The sequence below is a fragment of the Podarcis liolepis genome (genome assembly GCF_965112155.1).
Source record: "Podarcis liolepis genome assembly, chromosome: 5".
NCBI classification, from domain to species: domain Eukaryota; kingdom Metazoa; phylum Chordata; class Lepidosauria; order Squamata; family Lacertidae; genus Podarcis; species Podarcis liolepis.
This window is the reverse complement of record NC_139556.1, coordinates 66,559,227-66,582,380: the sequence shown is the minus strand read 5'-3', so window position 1 is coordinate 66,582,380 and position 23,154 is coordinate 66,559,227. Positions and strand designations below refer to the sequence as shown.

At 43.3% G+C, this 23,154-nt stretch overlaps 1 protein-coding gene across 15 annotated transcripts in view; it reads left to right on the top strand.

Moving 5' to 3' along the window:
- Window positions 1–23,154, top strand: part of EPHB1 (EPH receptor B1) — a 344,460-nt gene that overhangs the window by 253,403 nt on the left and 67,903 nt on the right. For all 15 annotated transcript variants that reach the window (XR_014526935.1, XR_014526936.1, XR_014526937.1 and 12 more), the window contains 2 exons: window positions 1,193–1,348; window positions 13,219–13,554. Coding sequence is in view for 8 of the 15 variants with exons in the window: in XM_083506364.1 (XP_083362490.1) it covers window positions 1,193–1,348; window positions 13,219–13,554 (492 nt within the window). In the remaining 7 variants the exon portion in view is untranslated. The remainder of the gene's footprint in view (window positions 1–1,192; window positions 1,349–13,218; window positions 13,555–23,154) is intronic.

Sequence of the window (23,154 nt, the reverse complement as noted above, 5' to 3'; positions counted from 1 at the left end):
TTAATTTTTTCCCATTTTTTTATCCCCCGCGCCCCGATTTATCAGAGGGCATCGTGAATGATGGCTCATGTAAGACATCAGAACAGGAATAATGAATCATGATTTAGATTTCCCCCCCTTTGAAGAACAATTCTGCAAACCCTTATTAATTGGATCTCTTTTAAAACAAGTTATGTAGTTTGCAGAATACTTCAGTAATAAAAATAAATGGGAGTTGTGCTGGAGCAATACTTAAAGAATTACAGTTTGTACCAATAAGCTGATCAGATAACTCGTTTCAATATTATAAGTTTGGAAGAGTACTAAGAAGGCCATCCCTGCCCAAATTATTTTCAATGGCACATTACAGTGGTATTTAGGTAGTTGAACGGCTTGGCTCCTGAACAAATCAGCTCCCGAACACTGCAAACCCAGAAGTGAGTGTTCCAGTTTGCAAATCTTTTTCGGAAGCTAAATGTCCAACGCGGCTTCTATGGCTTCTGCTTGAGTGCAGGAACTTCCTGCAGCCAACTGGAAGCAGCGCCTTGGGTTCTGAATGGTTTCAGGAGTCGAACGGACTCCCAGAATGGATTAAGTTTGAGAGCCAGGGTACCACTGTATTACAGAAAGAGGCCCTTTAACATTAAAGAGAATCAGAGTCACTCCGCAGTAGACAGCAGACTAATATGTGGCTTTTTATCCATCTCTCTTCTGTGTGGGGGAGCTGCCTGCAGTGCCCTAAATCCCGAGCAGGCAGGGGTAGTTTGTCATCTTGTGCTGCCGTGAGCTAATTCAGACCACTGGTGAATTGCAGCAGGGCTGTACTCACTTGCACAGCCATCTTACATTGCCACTTATTCCAAAGAGCTCTGCAGCTTGGTAGCCTTTATCTTTAAAGGAACCCCACAAACTCTGCAAAAAATAATCATTCATCCTTAGATGTTCTCTGGCTTTCTAGACCTTGGCTTTTGTTTAATAGATATATATTTACACCCCACCCAATAGAAAAAGTTCTCAGGACATTTGTCAAACCAGGACCCTTCTGTACAAGGATGTTAAATTCTTTGTTTCTATTGATGATGTTCATGTCACATTTTGGAAAATGTCTTGGGAACTGCAACAAAATTAGATTAATTCAGTTCCTGTCTGAGACATGTATTTTGATGAGAATTTGACACCTTCTTGTTTCTTTCTCTGCCCTTGTTTATTCCAGCTTGCACAGCAGGGATGTTCAAAGCAAACCAGGGTGCCGGGACCTGCACACAGTGCCCCTCTAACAGCCGCTCCACATCAGAGGCTGCCCACATCTGCACTTGTCGCAATGGTTACTACCGGGCTGACTTTGATCCATCAGAGGTTCCTTGTACCAGTAAGTAACAACATTTTCTACTGAAAACACATAGGCCCCAAAACTCACATGGGTAATGTGTTCTGTGAAGGTAGCTTATAACGATTTAGAGTGAGTATTCAGAGTTGCATCGGTGTGTCATGATACCTCAGTGGATCCATTGCCTCTCATGCTCTGTGGGCCTGGTGGACAATGTTCTGGAATTGTCTTGAAATGATACGGCACTATCCCTTATGGCAGTATCCCTTTCTGTTGGCATGGAAATGTCTCAGCACTGTTAATCCTCAGTCTTCGGATCAGCACATGAGCTAGGTACTCTTTATAGCACATACAAAGGGAAGCCTCATTCAGAACAATCATTTTTCAACATACTTCAGAAAGAAAAAAGAAAAAAAATCAGCAAAGTGAACGTACTGAGGCAAAACAGAACAAAAAATGAAACAAAACCCCACCAGCTAAGCCATTTACTGTAAGTATCATTAACCCAAAGGAAAGGATGTGAAAACACAACCCTTAAGACAAATTATCCTACTCATAATTTAGGGCACAGATGGAAGATATTAACTCTTAATGCTGATGACAGCCAGAGATACATTTGTATGACAGAGGTGGAGTTGGAGACTTCGAGTCCTCTGTCTGACCACCACTAATGTGTGACACAAAACGGATCCCAGGACAGATTTATTTCCATATGTGGTTACATTTTCACATGAATGCATCAGCAGCTGGGATATGGATACAATCTAGTAGCTACAATAGTACAAAACCCAGCTCTGCTTGAATTCCAAGTTAAGAAGAATGAGGTCGTGACAATATACCTTCAGTATTTACATGCCAGGATCCTTGCCAGAAATATGGGGTGAAGTAATAGGCTACAGGAAATGCATTATTCTGTGTTGGATTATGTGGGTTCACTGTGGGGGAAGGAGCTGATCCGTGGAAGATCCTGCATTGGGAGAAAGGTTGGACTCTGTGATCTTCAGCCTCTTTCAGCCGTATAATTCTGTGGGGAGAAGTGAAGGTAAATAAGTAATTTGTGGTTTCTGTGAAAAAAACAATTGGTTTGAGAGAAATAGGGCTACCCTGTGTGGCTCCAAGAAAAGAAGTTGGCTTTTATCCTTCTAACTTCCAGTGCAACTTGCCTGTATAGGAGGCCTGTGTTAGCATACTGCTTTCTGCAGTTATTCTTCTGCATGCATGCTTGTGAGATGTCTAATGTGTGTCTGGAATAAGAGATTAATTTTCATATTGTGCCTGATTCCTGGTAGCAGCGAGTGTAGTAGTAAATAAATCTGTTTTTATTGCCTCTTGTTATATAGCTGATTTACAGTATGTCTCACCAGAGGAGTACTGTATAAAAAAGTCAATTTGTTGATTTTTATTTCTACTCGTTAAGACTTAATTTTAAAATGTTCTAATTTGAGGTGCCAGCTGTTCTATTTCCAAGTTGTTACATGTCATAGGAGTAAATAAATTTCGTATTGTATATCTGTGGGTGCTGCTGTTCCCTGGTGTAACAGAAACATGCCTCTCCCTTTCCCGCACATTTCCTGCTAAGTTGAGCTTTAATGCATATTTATGATTGGTGCCACAATGTGAACAATTGCCATTTTAACTGTTGCACATTTCACAAGACAGTTACTAAGAAGCAGTATTTCAGTAGAAGCTATTTTGCACACTGTGTTAATGCTGACCTCAAACCAGCCAGGGATCTGCTGCTCTCTTTTGCCATAAGAGGACAAAGCTTTGTTGTAGGCTGCCTCTTCGATGTGGTTCCACCTTACTTTGATGCTGTGTATAGAGTAGTTCAGTATTGCTTCTTTGACAGAATCAGAGAAGCATTTACAAAGTTCAGGTGAGACTGTTCTGGCAGGGTTGATTCAAGGCCACACTTTCTCCTTTTTGCTATGGGTCCTCTTTGACTGGAGAAGGAAAACTTGCTCACCACCAGCCGAGGATCCATACCACAGTTGGCACTGTAGTTGCTCCCTGTGCAACAAAGACAGTTGAGTGCCAATCACCTGGTGACAAACAAGTCCCTCTGCTGCCAATGGCCTTTGATGTCTCCAGGACACTTACCATTTTGCATTTGCAGAGAAGAACATGTTCAGGCTGTGGTCTGAACATAGCTCAAGCAGCCTTTATCCGCCTTTGTTCATGCTGCCAATACCAAACTGGCCTATGCAGTTGTCTTATGTGTGATGATCACCCCCAACTCTGGCACTGAAATCTCCCAGCAGGAATAGGTGTTCATGGGCTGGGACCCTCCTGACAATCTGGTCTAGTTCCTCATAGAACTGGTCCATGATCTATGTATTCAAGCACATAGAGGGAGCGTAAGCACTCAAGATGCTAACCTGACCGAAGGTGGTTGAGAAATAAGCATTCTGAGCCCTTGGTTGGCAGTTCTGTTGCAGACAGAAGTGCCTCACCGTGAAACCTATGCTATGAATATGTGGTTCTTCTGGGTGACCTTCTTGCCCATCAGTGGTGTAGTTCTTCTCTCGGAGGCTGCGTTCAAACTGAGTGTGGCCTCCTGTAAGTGGCAATGTCAGTGTTGAGCATTTTTAGCTCATGGTCAGTGATAACTGTCTTCCATGAGTTATTGACCTGAAACAAGCCAGTGGGCAAGCCAGGACACATGGTCCTGACATTCCAGCTTGCTAGGCACAATAGGGTTTGTTTCTTTTCTTTGTTGCCTGGAACGGTGGTTCAGTATGCTTGTTGAGTGATACTCTGAGCTCCAAGCACCCATTGAAGCAGGTGGACAGTATTTGCTTAACACGGGATAGTAGCCGACCAGTGAGAAACATCAATCTCTCCCACTAAAGAAGGCAACCTGTAGCACTTGTATCTTATGCTAGTCAGGTTGAGCTTATAACTTGTGAGTGCTGCTTCCTGTGTTGTTTTTGCTGTACTGGCAGCACCAAAGTGACCTCTTCAGTGTGCAAGCTAGGAGAATCCTGGGCTGCTCAGATGACAAGACCCCCACAAAGGAAAGCAAAACAGTACATTTGGCACCAGCTTGGCTGAAGGAGTTGTTGGAAGGAGGCATACAAGGTGCCAACCAACAGTCTTAGGGACTCCGCTCCAGATTTGTGTCGGGTTTACTCCTTGGCCTCTCCTGAAGATGTCCTGCAAGGCAGTGGATAGAGATTATTCCTCAGCATTTATTACTGAAGCCTTTCTCACCAATGAGTATAGCCACAAAGCAGTGGAGGTGTAAGATCAGTTTTCCTTCTCCTAGGTTAATGAGCCCCACCTGCCCCTTATTTTCCTCTACAGCGCATGCAGAAACCGCCTTCTTGACTCATGGACCCACTTGTGGTCTCATCCATTTGATCCACCAGAGTAATGCAAGTGATGCATTGATGCCTTAAAAGTTGCAGGGTTAAAATGTGCCTGAAAGCTTCAGTTTCTGATCTGGGAACCAATTCTGCTTATCTCAAGTGTGTGTGTGTGTGTGTGTGTGTGTGTGTGTGTGAGAGAGAGAGAGAGAGAGAGAGAGAGAGAGAGGTGGGGAGGGGTGAATGTTTGGAGTAGGCTTTGCTTGCTGTGTAATGCTTTATGCTTGTGCTCTGATGCATTTTAAATGTAACTTCAAATGTTTCAGAGCTGAGACATGGGATTGAAAACAGATCCTGGGGCTGAGTCTTAACATGCTTCAAGGCCATGATTCCACCTGGGTTAAATATGGTAAAATGCTTCTCCAAAGGGAAGTACTGTGAGATTGCTGCCCTCTTCCTCCCTGGCTGTGCTTTAACTGTAGTGCTGACATATGCTGGACAGCATTCCACCAGTAAATCAAGAGTTGACAAAGAACAGGAGATTGGGGGGTGGGGATGATGACAGTCTGCTGCAAGATCCCTCTGGTAAAATCAGATGTATTTGTTACTTTTTCTGTGGTTCCAGGCATGACTGCTGCAGACAAGATAGATAGTGTCAAGAACTCCACTATAAATCACCTTCCCCGCCCAGGGCTTTATAATTCCAGTAGTGAAATTTGCTTTGGGTTGTATTGATATGTAGTTGTTCCTTTTTGGTAGATAGTTTAAAGGGTTTAAGGGAGATGGATTTAGAAAGCATAGTGATTAAGCCCCCTCTTCCTTTCCTCCATTTACCAGGCATGAGTCCAATCCTGTGGACATTTCCCCATCTGTCTCATTTTTAACTGCCAGCCCCAAGGGATGGGCAAATGCCTCAGGCGGGGTGGGGGTGGGAGAGACAAACTTACAAACTGATGACTTAAGGCCAAAGTGAAGGCTGAAGGCAAGTAAAGTGATTCAGAAGCAGATGATGGGGAAGACTTTTATGTGAGGCTCGTGCGGCCATTTACAGAGAAATGAAAAAGGGAAAATGTATTCCCAAAAAGAGAGCGAAAGGAGACACAGATCTGCATTACTTTTGCATCTGCTTATTTATATGTATAGGTGCAATTTAAAAAAACAGCTAATGGCTTTAATTTAAATAGATGTACAATACATCTCAATGTAAAGAGGGGCATGATTCTTACCAAATTATCTATACTTAGAACCTCTGGGAAAATTCTGTTCATGGTACCTCACCTCATCTTAGGGTGATGACCCCCAAACAGGCATTGTCTGCTGTTGCTCTTTTCTATGTAATGCCGTTCCCTTTGTCGTATGTGAAACAGCAACCACCAGTTACTTCATGCATATTTTATAGCTCAGGATGGAAAACCTCTGACCTGAAGGTGAAACTTAGCTTGCCAGGCCACCCCATTAAGGTCACCAGGGGATGCCATGTTCACCCACCCTGCACCTGATGTCATATATGATGTCAGCTGTGTACAGTCAGTAAGAGCGAAGCTGCAAAAACAACAACTAAAGCTGGGCTCCTGATTCTTCCTTTCTGGAGCAAGGCACGACCCAAACCTCCAACCAGCTGGCAGGAGGTGGGAACACTCCTTACTCAAGAAGGGTGCTGATCTTTGGAACTGTCCCACAGAGCTCCTTTCCAGCTCCAACATGGGAGACTTGGAAAGCACTTTGTGATCTTCCCTGCTCTTCTCTTTTGTACCTCTGAGGTCATGGTGTGAAGGAGAAATGCAGGGAGGATTGAAAAGCCGTTTCCCACACCTCCCCATTCCACATCCCATGTTGGGGTTTTGACAGTTGTCTAGGAAAACCTACCTGTCCATTGTGTCGTGTGATAATGATGTCATGTGATTGACAAGTGGGTTGCCCCACCCCTTGTCAAAGTTGACCCATAGAGTGGTGTGCCAAAAGGTTCTCTATCTCTGGTATAGACATATCTTTTTACCCAGGTTTGTCTGACCCACAAGTTCAGTCCCTTATGAGACCCTCTTTTCACCAGCAGTCTCATTGGTACAGAATGCAGGCGGCCAGTTCCAGCTCCACAGGGTTCCCAGTTGGAGCCTGGCTGTACCTTACAACAGCATGAGCAGATTCCCTGTGAAAGATACATGGTTTGACTGCTTTTTATTAGGTGGGAAATCTCAGCTTACTGACCATTATCAGAGGTACAATATATCTACCCTCAGATTTTATACCCCAGGTTAAGTTAAGGAAGGCAATGGAGCTATAACATCTATTGCTCAAAACGTCTGCCACTAACCCCTCAAACAAGCTGATAAAAGGTTCTGCTCTGTGATTGATGGCATCACTTTTAATAACTCTGTCTCAGATCGAATCTCTGAAACCAGGCAACAGAGGCAAGTGTTATGTACCATCAAGCTTTCAAGATGCAGCCTGTAATGTTGCAGCAGAAAGTGATATGGCCCAGCCAGATTCCCACCCCCAGCCATTAACTAACCTGGCTATGATGTCACAAAGTCCTGGAGACAAGGAGAGTGGATATTGGGGGTGGGGGAGCTTAAAAGCAATTGAGGCAGAATATAATTTTATTTACTAACAATATTTATTAGTACAAGGCCAATGTATGTACCCTAAATGGTTTTGATGAGTTGGGTGGTTGGGGCAAAAGGGGCTTAAGAGCAAGTCATTATTAATCTGTGGGAAGGCAAAGTCTACCTACATACCCATATATATATATTGGGTTGGGAGCTCAATTTTGAGAGGAGGTGGCAGAGGGTTTCAAGTTGCTTTCTATCCATTGCCTACAGAATCAGGGCAAGTTTGTGGGGTGAAGGGAGCCTGACAGATTTTGGGCCACTAGGAGATGGGACTGGCTTAACACTTCCCTGGACCTTCGTCCTAGTCAGCCTCCATCATCATCATTGATGTCAATCTCACCTCAGATGGACAAGGCGGCGTATAGAGGAGTGCTTTGGCAGGTGCTCTCAAATAACGGATAAGGTGTGCATCTTCAGTTACTTGGGTTCCAAGCTGTTAAAGGTTTTAGCAGCACCTTGAATTGGACTCAGAACTGGACAGCTAACCAGTGTAGGTCTTTTAGAAGTGACAAGACAAGATGTGCCAGTCAGCGGCGTAGCGTGGGTTGTCAGCAAGGAAAGTAATTTGCGCCCCCTAACCCGGGGCAAGGCAAGTAATTTGCGCCCCCTAACCCGAGGCAAGGCAAGTAATTTGCGCCCCCGAACCTGCCGCTGCTGCCAGCTTCTTCTTGCTGCTGCCTGGTCTGGTCTGGTGTGGTTCTCTCCCGCGTTCAGCGCTGCGCTGGGTGGCCGCTGCACCTCCCCCAGATAGTCCCTCGCTCTCTCTCTGCACCGCACGCCTGGCACCCACCCCCTCCACAGTGGGCGGCAACACAGCAGCTCAGATTGGATTCGCACAGCCAGCACTGCAGTGTGAGAGAGTGAGTGAGCCAGGTAGGGGCAGAGAGCTGTGAGTGCGAGCGCCCCCCCCCAGATGTTGCGCCCGGTGCAGCCGGCCCCCCCTGCACCCCCCACGCTACGCCACTGGTGCCAGTGAGAATTGTGGCACCCTATTCTATCATGGATAATAGACATTGCTACAAAGTGTGGCTTACTGAAGCAGCAATTTCAGGAAAGCAGCAGTAGAATCGCATTAAGGTTGAGAGGGAAGAATTGGAGATAGCAAGAAAAATGATGGAAGAAATAGAGAGCTTGGCTATATTTTGACAGAGCCTTCATGTTTGTTTATGTATTGATGAAATGTGAACTCATTGACCTAGGGTAAAACAATTAGAATGCAACTTGAATGGCCTTGCATTTTGTGTGTATCCCTATATATTGATGACCCACACAAGGGAACACTTTGAAGTGCAGCATCACTTCAGTACATCACATTCAGCACATCACATTTCCACTGTGTACACAGCAAAGTCTTTGCTGCTAGATGGCTCATGACAAATACTTTAACTGTGCTGACGGGAAAAAATTAAATGAAATGGAATTTTCGTTAAAGGATAGCATTTTTCTAGCAATTTTAACAAAATGCTTTCATCTGCAGTAACCATAGTAACAGATCAGAGAAGCTCTCTCTCAAAGTGCCTCTCTGAATGTAATTATGAAGAAAAGGAGGGAGAGAGAAAGAGAGAGAGAGAGAGAGAGAGAGAGAGAGAGAGAGAGAAAGGAAGCCGGTAGTTTGGAATGGGGACAGCAGCTGAAAACTCCTCAAGGGCTTGAGCAGAGGTAGGTTGTGACAGATTCAGCAGAACTTCCCTGGATTCATTTTCTGCTAAGTGGGGTGCTGAAATGCCAGCCTCTTAATGGTAACCCCTGATCAGTGTACTTCTCCCCCACCATCCTGTCAGCACAGCACAGCAGTTCCAAGCACTTCCAAGTGCTAGTCCCAAAAGTAATGTAGAAGAACGCTTGGTAGATGGCTGGGGCCAGTTTGCAGACCACTTTGCTAGTAATGTCCCTTGCAGGATCTATGGCTGTGGCTGAGATATCTGTTTGGACTATTTGGATACATAAATTTCAGCTCGTCCAACCTGAGGATCAGTAAAAGATGCTTAGAGGATTGAAGCTAACTACTTTCTAACTATATCCATATTAGTTCTTTTGCACCTGTTGGCAACCTTCAATATGATTGACCGTAGTGTCTTTTGAGGACATCTGGCTAGTGTGGGTTTGGGAGACATGTTGCAGTGGCTCTGTATGGTTGGACTTTCCAAGAAGGTGGTCAGTCTTGACCCCCTTGTTATTTAATAACTACAAAACATTCATTGGAGAGGTCACCTGGGATTTTGTGTTCAGCTGTGATCAATATGTTGATGACACCCAACTCTTATCTTTCTTTTTCAACTGATGCTAAGGAGGCTATAGAGATCCTCAAGCATTGTTTGGGTACAGTGATGGAGTGTTGATGAAGAAGGGTAAAAGATCTGTGCAGATGTATCATATTCTGATTAGCTTGGACTCTGTGAGTTTGCACTTGCCATTTTCAATATGTATTTCTCATAACCTCCTACAAAAAAATATTTTTCTCACCTGATAGTGGGTCAGCTTCATTTTCACCAAGTGTGGCTCTTTTAAGTTGCAATCCCAGCTTCCGCTTCTGCTGCATTACCTGCTTACACATTTCTCACAGTGTCTGCAATTCTACAGGCGTGGAAGGACACCAGATGCAGGAGCAGAACAGAAAGAGTCTTCAAAAATGTATAGAAGAAAATCTTGATTGCTTTCTGAAAAAACTGAATCAGATTTGCTCTTGAGGAAAAGTGCAACACTCAAAATGCATTGGACAATAAATTGTTTTCTGTGCATCTCTGAAGTCCCCTCCCCTTTCGTTATTGTTAAGTAAGGCCTCAATCCTATGGTGTCAATCTTACAAGATAATTTTTATTATCAGCTCCATCCTCCCTAACCATTTCCACCCCACCAAAGTGATTTCCTTAGGAAATCATTCAGCCACTACTATTCCATAAATTAGTTTTTGATTGGACAGATTAATGCAAAACTCCATTTTTATTTTGTACATGCATTGCACTTGTTATGCAGTGAATCGTGAGGTCTGCAGTTTCTCATTTGTGCAAACAAGTCATTCACGTGAACGTCTTTTCACCCAGAGCCATAATATACTGCACAAGTGAACTGAGAAGGATGTAGCCAAAGCTACCATTCTCCTCACACCACAAACTTCCACTCACACCACAGCTTTCCCTCTCCTCTCCTCTCCTCTCCAGCTACCCATGGACCCTCCCAAACTGCCCCAGAGAGTAGGGGACCCTCCAGAACAGATTTTTGGGACACACAAAGAGAGGAGAAGGTGAAGTCCAACTGCATGAGTGGATGGAGCAAAAGCATTTGCACAGAAGCAAATGCCACATTGGCAGGAAAAAGTGATATCACAGGATTCTGTGCAATTTCTGGGGGATGATTTTGTCCAAGTGAATTAAAATATTATAGGAATATCGGTGGTGTTGAGCTTTGAGTTTGAAAATAAATATGGATGTTGCAATAATGTGTAACGCTCATAGATGTAATCATGACAACCATGAAACTTCCTTGTCCAGGGCTTGCCCAAAGCATGAATTGTTAGAACTCCAACATTAAGTTCCAGTTTTTGTTATGAGAATTTTTGTGGCAAGTCTGCCCAAGTCTGAATTCAGTTCTCTGGTTTAGAAAATAGTAGCACTGATCAGACTGAATAATTACAGTGTTTGTTTAATAGAGCTTGGCCCATTATGCTGTTTGCTTTGCCTGCAGCATGGCCACAGTGTTGACTCATTTTATTTGTCATTCCTTACAGCCCAGAGAGTTTTCTCTGTGGCACAACTGCCTGATCAGCATTCCCCTGTTATATATGTGTGTCTTTGATTACTCTTTCCACACTGTATTTGTTCTTATTGAATCTCCATTAATTGATTCCAACCCCATTTCCTCAACGTATAAAAACAGAGTTGCACTTAATTCCCCCGCCCCTGCAAAGCCACCATTCTCCTTCTCAGAATGGTGCTGCCTGCAGATTTAATATACGTACTCTGAACTGTGGCGTCCAAGTTGCTAATAAATAATAACTGCATAAAGAGCAGACACAGAAGGAGACCCTTGTAGGACCCCACTAAATACCCATCCTTTCAGCCTGACATATTGAACCATTAATAACTGCTCTCTGCTTCTGACATTTTCTGCTAGTCTGTCTGTTTTTATATCATGTGTGCGTTTCTGAGCCCTAACTATATCTTTCAAGAAATTCTTAAAATAAAATACTGTGTCACCTCTGTTCTCCCACCCCCCCAAATGTGAGTGTTCAATAGCATGTGGTTGTGTGTAGATTTCCAGATGTATAAACTTGTAGCTTGAATTCTCATTGCAACTTAGTGGTACTATCAACTCAGCTTCAATGAGGATGGGTTGATGTTGCAATGGAAGTAGACCAGATTTTTTCGGTTCACAAAATGTCAGGACCAAGATTTGGAAATGGGGGTGGAGGGAAGCAGTGCTTGGAAATGTCAGAAAATAAAGGCTGCCTTGTATTACTCTGCTAGATGGTTGGCGTGGGCAAAGAGTGGACATTATACCAGCCGAGGGCCCGTTGTGAATTGCCTGCACCAAATCTTTCAATACCTGTCACTGATTTGCTCCTCATAGTCTTATAGCAGCTTCTCCCACATTGAAATGAGGAACAGTGCATGGCAAATAAGGAACAAACAACCAGAGACACCTTATTTGCAGGGATACAATATGTGTTTCTGGTTTGTGTTGTCTGAGTGGAACACTAGGCATTTATAAAGACTAGAGAAGGAGACGTGGGTTTCACCCACTCACCGACCAACAGCCATTCCACAGCTCCATTTTCTTTATCCTTTTGTCCCGTTCTTACCAACTGATCCAGTGACAGATCTTGCTGCTGTTAGCAACATGCCACTGTTGGTCTTTTGGTATAGCTTCAGCTCCAGTATGTGACTGGGAGCAGAGTTGGGGAAGGAGAAAACTCTTGAACTCTAAGTACACACTCTCCTTTCTCTCTTTAGAAAGGGTATTGTGACTATTTTCTATCCAGTTTCTTGAATATTTGCTACCAGAGTAACTTATGTGGCTCATGAGCCTCATCCTGGCCAGCCCTGTGTGTATATATAAAGCAGGATTTATATGGGTGAAGTCAGCAATATTTGGGGACTCAAGAGATCTCAGCTGGAAGCTGGTTGTCAGATGGACCATTAAAACAAATCAAGGACCTCATAGAGCTGAGAGGACTGTGCTGTGTGACTTGATAGCCTCTGGCAACTATGGCCAAGTCCAACAGCCCATAAACCTTTAGTGAACTGGTGGGACTCATAATACTAAGGAGGGAAAGTGTGACAGCTTTAAAAATAGAGCCACATGTAAGATTCATTTTACAGAGCAGGACAGCTGAGTGCTATAATTTTGTAGAAATACTGTGGAAGGGACAAAAGGCCATCTATCTTAACCCCAGCAGCAATTTAAATAATAGAGACTAAAGCTAACCTAAGCAGAGAAGAGAAGATGAAGGTGTCTGAAGAGCAAACAAGAATTAACCAAGAAGGGACACAACTTTCCCACTACTCTGTCCACTCCACACATTAGCCTAACCAAGCAGGGAGAAACTTCCAAATGTGTTAGTCTGGTATCTGAGCCAAAAGAGGGATCATTACTAAGTAATCTGACTGAAGGGATATTGTTCTACATTTAAAGTAATCAGGGAGGTTCTGTGGGAGCCCAACATGCCAATCGGAGGATTTGGGGGTGGAGGAGAGAGAGATTTGGTAAGGTTTATTGAATTCATGTATCATTTCCCACAACAAAGAGTCCTAAAGTGATTAACAAGTTCATGCCATGTTGTGGGGGAGATGTTCAAGATCATTAGGAGTGGGGTGGAGAGCCTTCTTGGTCTAAGGGTCCTCAACGAAAGCACCACAATGGAAAATCATGAGGCATGCATTCATCCAGCTCTGGTGAGTCTGAATTCACTAATCTCTACATCTCAGCAAAAGTATACATCGTACCATGATCAGGCATTTAGTTGCATAGCCTTTATCTGCAAATTGCTTTTTAACAGGTGTTCCTTCAGGGCCTCGCAACGTGATCTCTATTGTCAATGAAACATCAATTATACTAGAATGGCACCCACCCCGGGAGACGGGAGGTCGTGATGATGTGACCTACAACATTGTCTGCAAGAAGTGTCGGTCGGACCGCCGTAGCTGCTCCCGCTGTGATGACAATGTGGAGTTTGTGCCAAGGCAGCTGGGCCTCACGGAAACCCGGGTCTTCATCAGCAACCTGTGGGCCCATACGCCATATACCTTCGAGATCCAGGCTGTCAATGGAGTTTCCAACAAAAGCCCATTCCCACCGCAGCATGTCTCCGTGAACATCACCACCAACCAAGCTGGTAAGTGCCACAACAGCAGCTCAGAGACCTCATGTCTGGTTTTCTTGATATGCACAGAGAAGAAAATCTAGATTGCTTTCAGATACTGCATTTCCTCTGCCATCGTTGACTTGACATTGTTCAAGTTTTGCAGCCGGGTTCCATAAATATATGTTGCTTTTGCCACTTGCCCTTCTGACCTCCATCCTTTTTAAATGGTTCTGGGTCATACCTGCAGCCAGGGTTTCTTGTAACTGGATAAAACAATGGCATAGCTGTCACTGTTTGAGAGCATAGTGCCATTCAGTACTCCCCAACTCCATTGCTACCATCTGGTGTGCTTACTAATGATGGTTGGTGCATGGCAGGAGGTGGCAGAAGCACTGGTGGCACCACCATCAGGGCCTCCCGTGCTGTCTAAGTCACTCTCACCATCACATTACTCTCTGTGTTCACAACCGCAAAGGAAGTACCAACTGTTGGAAGAATCCCATCTTCCCAAACAGCATGCTACTGCAATTTGAGTGGTGGTGTCATGATTCATACAGTGGGAGCACTACCTCGAGGGAAGTTGTAATCTGGATCCACTTTTTAGCCGAGTAACGACTGTGCAGATGGTGCACTAAACCAGTGTTTCCCAACCGGGGGGCCATACGGCCCCATGGGGGGGGCAGGATATTCCAAAGGGGCTGCAGATGAAAATCACATAAATGGGGGGGGGGCACAGCACGAGGCTAGGGGGCCACAGAGGGAAGTGGCAGATGGATCTCCCTTGGGAGGTTTAGGACTCTCCTTCCTTGGAGCTTTATAAGCAGAGGTTGGATGGCCATCTGTCATGGATGCTTTAGCTGAGTTTCCTACATTGCAGGGGGTTGCACTAGACCAGCGGTTCTCAACCTGTGGCTCCCCAGATATTGTTGGACTACAACTCCCATCATCCCTGACCACTGGTCATGCTGGCTAGGAATGATGGGAGTTGTAGTCCAACAACATCTGGGGACCCACAGGTTGAGAAACACCACACTAGACATGACCCGTGGGGTCCCTTCCAGCTCCATGATTCTATGTTTTTCTGCTTCAACAATATTTCATTATGTTCTGATCATTTTATGAATTGTGTATAAATTATAAAAATGGTAAACAAAACATGTTCTATTTACAAAGAAAATAAAACATTTAAATAGCTACCTTTCTACTGGTAGGACGGGGACGACGACATAGGTGTAGCCAAGATTTTTGTTAGGGGGGCAGGCTTTTGCTGGGGGGACAGAGACTCAGATATGTATTGATTTGTTACTTATTGGGGCGCATCTGCCCTCCTTGGCTATGCCGGGGGGGGGGCACAGGAAGGAAACAAGGTCAGAAGGAGACCACAGTTGGAAAATTTGGGAAACATTGCACTAAGCAACAACAGCAACGATACATAGAAAGGCGCTTAATTGTCTTTGGAGTTTATCTCTTTAGACATTAATCCCCCCCCCCCCCTGCAGAGTCATGTTTAGTTACCAGGAACAAATCCTAGAGAAAAATATTACTGAATGTGACCTGTATTGGAAGGAAAGGGGGGGCACAAATAGGGGAAGTGGAGTAGGTAGCCAGATGGTGGTGGATCTGTGGAGGGTGTGAGCACGTGCGCCTGTGTTCTCTATGTGAGGTTAAGAAGAAGGGTGGGGAAGGGACAGCAACCAGGTGGTGACCCTGGCCTAAAGCTTAATGAAGGGAAGAATTGACAGTAGAAGGCAACAATAGATGACAATCTGTTTGGTTTCGTTACAGAAAGGGAATGGTAATTTCTGCTTTGTATGAAACACGTAAAATGGAAAGTCTTTGTTAACTCCACCCCGCTGGGAGAGTTCACAACAGAAACCTGGCGTAAATATTTTAGCGTCACATCTCCGGGGAATAAGAACTCTGTCAGGTTGTCATGTTAGGTTTGTGCCTGGATGTCGTTTCTATCTCTAATCAAGTCCAATCCAACCGACTACTTGTATCTATACTCTTTTGTCTGATATGTCTGCTTGCTGCTCCTCTCTCCCTCCATTTTGACATGTGCCCACCTGCCCATCTGCTCTTCTGCCCATCTGTGGCTGCCTCTCCTTGGACAGCGAGGGGCCTCAAGGTGGCCTCGGCAAGAGCAGGTCAAACACTCCTTTGGTCTATTGTCTCAGCTTTGATTCCCCAGAGCTCCATTCAACTCTACTCAGCCCATCCTCCTCCTCCTACAAATTTCTCTTGCTTTATTATTCTGTTAGGTGTTGTTTCCTATGCTCCTTTTTTGTCCTGCCTGTCAGTCACTCTATTCCCCATCTGTGTATCCACTCATCTCTCCTTTCCTATTTCTGCCAGAAAGCCATGATTATTAAGAGTTGATATATTTGCATTGTATTCAGACATGCTCTGTAATTATCCAACTGAAGCGCATTTGCTTTCAGTGCATTATGGATGCGAACAATATTTGAAAGACCACAAACATAAAATAAATATTTGGCAGTTAGATGCAAGGTGTTAGCATTCACCACTTGTTTAAGCAGGTTGAAATGGGGTGCCAAGCACTAGAGGCATTTAAAGGGAGGTTAATGGGAATGCACAGGCAGAATAGATTGTGCAGATTTGGCACTGACTCAGTCATTGATGCTTAACAATTTAGTTTTGCTGGCCTCTCTATTTTTGTGCCGCCGCTGACCTAAAAATGCAATATATTTCTAACTGCAAGAGTTACTGCCTAAGCAGACAATAACGGGGAAAGTGTGTTATTATAGGCAGCTGTATCTCCATACACCAACTTTGAATGGGAGTGTGCATTCAGAATCTACATGGGGCTTTAGTAAAATCACGCATGAAAGAGTGAGGGGGGGGGGAGCAGACTCCAAGTAATGACAAATGATGGAGAAATTTGCATACTCCAAGTTCACAAAAAATAGTATTTATGTCAATTCTCTTCTCTTTAATTAGTCTAATTAAGCATTTCTTAACAGAAACAAACTTGGATGCCTTTCTCAGGTTCATAAGAACTAATCAGTACCCTTTTCTTAACCATCTGTCTGCCCATTCACCCATACATCCATCTCCACACTACTTTTCTTTTCATCTCTCTGTAACAGCTATCTCCCCATCTGTCCATCTAGCCATCCAAATAACCCTCCACCCCAATGAGTTCCTATTTAATTCCTTGTATCTTTAAGGCTCCCTTTTGTTAATGTGCAGAGCCTGGGTGCCTCTTTACGTGGTCCTGAGAACTTTTGTAAGGCTCACAGTTTTGCCCACTTGCCTGCCTGAAAGATTATTGCTGTGGGAAATGTTGCTAACTGACCCTATTCCCAGAGCGTTTCAGGCTGCAAAATATAAATACGTACAGCACACTGAATTTCGTGTGTGAGCAAGTTGTAATTGCAGGTCTAGACTCATGGTGTGTGCTTTAGGTTGGCTGGCTCTTGCTATAGGTCTGCTTGCTTTGAAAACTGCTTTCTCTCATATCCAGCAGACATCCAAGTTAAGAAAGAAGGTCTTTTTCCACTTCTTCAAAAATTTTGCAATACAGTGGTACTTCAGGTTAAGAACGTAACTCGTTCTGGAGGTCTGTTCTTAACCTGAAACTGTTCTTAACCTGAGGTACCACTTTAGCTAATGGGGCCTCCCGCTGCCGCCGTGCGATTTCTGTTCTCGTTCTGAAGCAAAATTCTTAACCCGAGGTACTATTTCTGGGTTAGTGGAGTCTGTAACCTGAGGCATCTGTAACCTGAAGCAGCTGCAACCCAAGGTACCACTGTATTGACTTGAGCCAGTAAACATTTGCTACATCTTCCTATTTCAGATAAGCCCAGTTTTGTTATTTTGCTGAAAGATTCCCCCACAACCACCACATTTCTAACACATTCGGCTCATGGGGTAGAATTTTCCCCAAATGCTCAGTGCTTACCCAATTTTACCCTGGTGGCAGTTATTTGTATTTATTATAGAGCCACTTTTAAAGAACAAAAATCTACTTCATAGCCCATTGTCCCTCTAGCAAAAAGAGGGCAGGATTATTTCAGTTTTTAAGTTTCATGCATGCATTTACTGGCACTTGCTGAACCCCCCTTCCCCAGTGCCACTGAGTCGTCATACCTATGAGGCCCTTGGTGAGTTGGCTGGTTTGCATCATGCATAAGCTGATGGCAGGGGATGAAAGTGTCAAACTGGATTGTTCAATTTCCTTTTGAGCAGGAGAGAAACCTGCGAGGTAGGTTAAGGAAATGTAAACCTTTTAACCTTTAGTATTTTTCTGTTAAACCACACAGTCTCACATGCATCATAGTCACAGAGGTCACACACATAACTGCTAACACATCACTTCACATAGTTATATGTACTCAAACTCACATACATGAATACAAAATCAAATAGTTCTGCTCATTCTATAAGCATCCCAACTACAGTATACGATGGCACTTAGAAGCTTCTCCTGTAATTTTTGGTGCTGCACTCCATAGTACTATTTCAGGCTCTGGAAAGGGCACAATCATCAAACATCTACAAGGAATAGTTACTATATGAAATGTGGAGTAGAATAAGATGATCCTGGCATTTCCAGGATACATACACACACACAAATGTGTGGATGCAATTTATACTACTTTGCCTTTCATTGAGAAGAAAATTTGTCCTTATAGCTTGATGGCATTAATTTATTGGCCAAGCTGATCACTTCAAAAGCTAGAATTTAAAATGCTATCCCTCCATGTATTGAATTGCCAAGTTGGCTGCTCACTTGTGAAAAAGACTCCTAACTCTTCTTTGACCATTTTCACATATTGCTGTTCTGAAGCACAAAACGTAGAGATGGAATTGACAAAAGAATCGTGCCTTAGCTAGACACACCTGTCCGTTCCCCTGAAGACCAGTCAACCAGTATATAGTCGCAAGATATCACTTCACCTGCTGGATGTGAGAAGGTTTAATTTCACATAGGGAAACTTTCAAAACAGGTTTGTAATAAGAGAAAGGAAGGCGCTTTCCCCATAAATAGCGCAAGGTGCCAGTGTGCGTGTTAAATATCACAATATTAGCCCAAACCCCTGTGATAAAAATACCTCATTTGTTAAGGAAGGTGTCAGCAACATCGGATACCAAGTGTGTCCCATGCTGCAGTAGGGGTCCCCTCACCAGTCTCTGGAGACTCCTTGTCCTGCAGCTGCAAACCCAGGAACCAGTACTATCTGCTGTTAGAAAGTTTTTTTATTTAAAAAAGAAAATTCAGAAAGATTATCGTTTCTCAAAGTGGCCAGTAACCTTTGTAAAAGTAAAATGGAGTCAAAACACACTAGTCACCTGGGGTTTGAGCACTATTCTGAGCCAGTCGTTCCCAGTGGAATTAGGAGGGGGATAATCAGATGAGTGATCTTTCATAGGCCGTATAGTCATTTGTTTCATTTTTTTATTTCCTGCTACCTTCCTATCTCTATCCCATTTTGTTTACTTTGCTCATTTGGTAGTCAAAAGAATATAATCCTAGTGGGAAATGTCTAAACTGGTAATCTTTGTTTGTTTCCTGAGTTCTAAGTTTATCTTACTATTAAATATGTGGATCTCATTCTTCTTTACAGGAGATATTAATTATATTTTGCTGGTAACACCAGATGCCTGGGCTGATCTTTACATAAAATATTAAGAAGGTCTGGAAGCCTTCCAGGAGATGTTCAGGATAAAGACTTGCACGAGGGTCAATAAAGTTTGCTATATCCATTATGCCAACTTTGCTGAACTACAGAAATAAATCATAGAAAAAGTTCAGCTTGGCACACACACCATTTCAGGCTTTCCATGGGATCTGGCTGCCCCTGTGATAACTGGATGCTAGACTAGATAGGTGTACTTGGTGTGATCCAGCAGACTTCTTAAATTTTTATGATCTCAACCTTGTTCTGGGAGCAAAGATAAACACACTGGTAGAGCTGTGCTGAAGGCATTTGCTGTGCTGAGGCCAAGGGTGAGTCTCAGTGAGGACTACAAGGCAGTCTGAACTCTGTGCACCAAATCTGAGGTGTAGAATCAGACTGTTAAAGCTGGGAAGCCACTAAACAATTATTGTGTTTTTAAGAGGTTTGCATTGTGAGTCACTTTGAGTTCATCTGGTGAGGGGAAAGTGGGATATAAGCTTTCAAAGTAAATAATAAAAGCATAATTGGTGTTTCTATCATCGCTGAAATTGATATTTATTCAGGTGAAAACTAATCCAAGCATGATTCATTCTACATAAGATGCCCTTGCGTTTATGCAAACCGAGTTCTTTATAGAAATGTAGGGTAATTTATCAGAGCTTCCAAGAACATATGATCAGCTTCCAGTTTGCAAGATTCCTCACATGCACCCCAGTGCTAACAGGGTGAGAAATCTCTTTCTCGAGATTCCTCTTTTGAACTTCCATCTGTGTGGTTTTGTAAAGACGTTTCCGCTTCAGATTAATTCTTTCCCTTTGTGCAATGATGCTGGGCAATCCATCTGAACGAGCAATGATGAGGAGGCCTCACTACTACCGCCCGCCCACCTGCACACCAATTTGATGCCGATCATCTTTGCAGCATTATCCATGTTAAACAGGCAGGAGCACCAGGGGGGGTTTGTGAATGTGGCAATTAACAAAACAGCAATCAAGCTAAGTGTTTAATTTCAGAAAATTATCATCTTCTCTGAGCGGATGTGGAGAGATAAAAAAATAAAAAAATAAAAAACCCAGGATTAAATGTGCTGTGTAAACAAAGGCAATGCTGGACTGTCAACATCACCCATTGGAAAGAATAAGCAGCACCTCACTAAGTGAATTCCTGAACACTCACCCGAAGCAGGAAGCATAAAAATAAGAGCTGAGCACACACATCCACTCAAACCCTGTTCTGAAATGATTTTTCATTTTCAGTCCTTTCCTCTCTTTCAATTTTGAGGAGGGGTGTTGGGGGTTTATTGGGGGGGGGGAGAGGATGGAGTGGATGTCCGTCAAAATAAATTGGAGTCTCTGCCTGTGGATGGCAGGCAAAGCCAAGCCAAATATAGCAAGGAAGACTAAGCATGTTGATGAACTAGAGAAAGATGCGAGAAAAAGGGAGATGGTGCCACCAAAGCAGCCCCAAGGGGTCCTTGGTAGGAGATGGATTACATCACCAGCATCAAACAGGGATGAGAAAGAAATTTGGTTCACTTTGCACTTTAATGAAGTGAAATGCAGCTGCCCTTCCAACAACTGCACTTTCCCGAATTTTAGAACACAGTTCTCGAACAACAAAAAAATGGGCGTGTTAGGGGAAAGTTTGCATTAGAGTGCTTATATTAGTGAAAAGAAAACACAAAAATGCATCATGTTGGGGAAAAGTGGCATACAAAAATGTTTATGTTGGGGGAAATTCACACTAAAATTCTGATAAATATTTGTGAGCACTTTTAATAATTTTAAAATAAAAAATTCACAAAGAGATGCAGAAATGTGGCAAGCTGTGCTTAAGATTGGAAATATATATATATATGTATATATGAAACCCCCACTTTCAGGGGTGCAGCATTTGTACCCCCACATACAAGACAGTGGAGACAAGGATCAATTTAGGTAGCTGGCAGAAAAGTGGGAAGAATGTTAAAACTGTTTCACCTCCTCTAAAATATTTTGGTAGCATTATTCTCCCCTAGCCCTCTGAAATCCATTTCCTCATTTGAGTGCCAGTTTAATCACACCAAAACAATTAATTTTTTGGGTGGGGGATCTGCCTTCAGGTGTTTCATTACAACCATAAGCTAATCTGAAGAATGTTTTCTGTGGTTTGTAATAGATTGTTTGTAATAGATTTGTATGTGTCACATACTGGCAATTCCAATGTGATGTGTTGTGTGCAGATCAGCCTTCCACAAGCTGGTGCCCTTCAGATATTTTGGACTACAACATCACCCCCAGCTAATGGGAGATGTAGTCCAGCACAACTGGAAGGCACCAATGTGGGGCAGGTTGGTCTACCCTCTGAAGTTAGATGTAACTTGATGTGACATGGGAGATCAGTGCTTAGGAGCTCCTTGCTGTTTTTAAGAAAGCCTTAAATACCAGCTGTGGGAGGATGATTAATAGTAATAAAAACATGTGTTGTTTCCTGCCTGTGGCTCCCCAAAGTGGCTTCTAAGCAATAAAAGACAAAACAAATTAAAATATACCAATGCTATTTGCAGTGTAATATTGTAATGTATGACATCATATTAATGCAATGTGCAACATCAAATTGTTGAGTAAATGAATGGCTGAGGCATTCACATCCTTGCTCATTCAGAGGGATTGGCCATTCTCATGGCAACTGTTCTCCCACTCCAAGCTTGGGGAAAAGGTACAGATGCCATCAGATGCATTTATTACTACATGGAGAAATAGCAGGTTGAATGGTATTCCAACTGGGGAAATGACTCAGGGAGGAAGGGATAACTCTTACACTCACCCCACCCTGCTCTTTCCCCAATACCATGGTCTTGATCTGATTTCCACCCACCCCACTAGAGCTGGTTGGATTGTTTGTAAACCACCAGAGATCCCAGTCACAGATCTCTCATGTCCCATCCTTGGACCAAGGAGATCTGGGTTCAGTTGACCATGAAGCTCCCTGAGTATAATGAGAGTTTGAAAAGATAGTGGCTTGACTGAGCTCATTTGCCTATGGAGCTGGCTCTCTTCTCTTTCGTCCCTCTGTTATCTCTGATTAAAAAGATTTTGCAACTTCTTCCAAAAGCTGTGAACAGAGATAAAAACATCTATGCTCCACCTCTCCATATGCTCAAGGCTGGTTTCAATAATATTTTTTTAAAAATAGTTTTACAAAGCCTAACACATTTTGGCAACAGAGAAATCTAGACCATTAACACCCCCCCAGCAATTATGATTCCTCTATAAATACCACCAGCAGCTACCTCAAATATGAGGCAAAGTGTAACACCTGCCTTTCAGGAGTGAAGATTTCACATAAAGAAAAACAGCAAAGAGAAACTGGTCCTAAGATAGGAACATTTGTGATGCTATTGTTTCTAGTTTTAACAGAGTAGTAGTAGGAAAACAAAATTGACCATGTCACTCTTAAGAAGATTGCAAGTGGTGACAGGACAGATTCCCCTCAGCTTGATTCAGAATCAGGGCATAGTATTATAGGCTGTGTATTGTGTTGCCTCTGAGCTCTGTACTCTTAATCACAGCTCAGTTCAAGCTATGACCAGAAAGGGAGGGGTACTTTAAGACTGAGGAGAGCTATGGGCAGGCCAGGGGAAGTTCCAAAGGGCACAGGAAAAAAGGACCTGTGCAATCCTCAAGCCTGGGATTTCTGTCCCAGGTCACATAATACATTATGTAAAGATGTTTCTGTGTTCTCACCTTAGCCTCTATTTCCTTGACCTTTTCAATTTGAGTCTAGTCCCAAAGCTTTCCTCCCAGAAGGCTTTGTGCTAAATGCAAGTTAGATGAATGGCAGCCACCAAGCCACATCATTTCGTAGTTCAATAACATTGTTAATTTCAAGATGAAAATCAGTGAAAGGAATTTCTGAAGCCTTCTTTGAAGCCTTTTCCCCAGCTGCTTCTTCAAGCTTATTTTTTGACTCCAGAGGAACTCAGTTAAAGAAGGTTGCAGGGAGA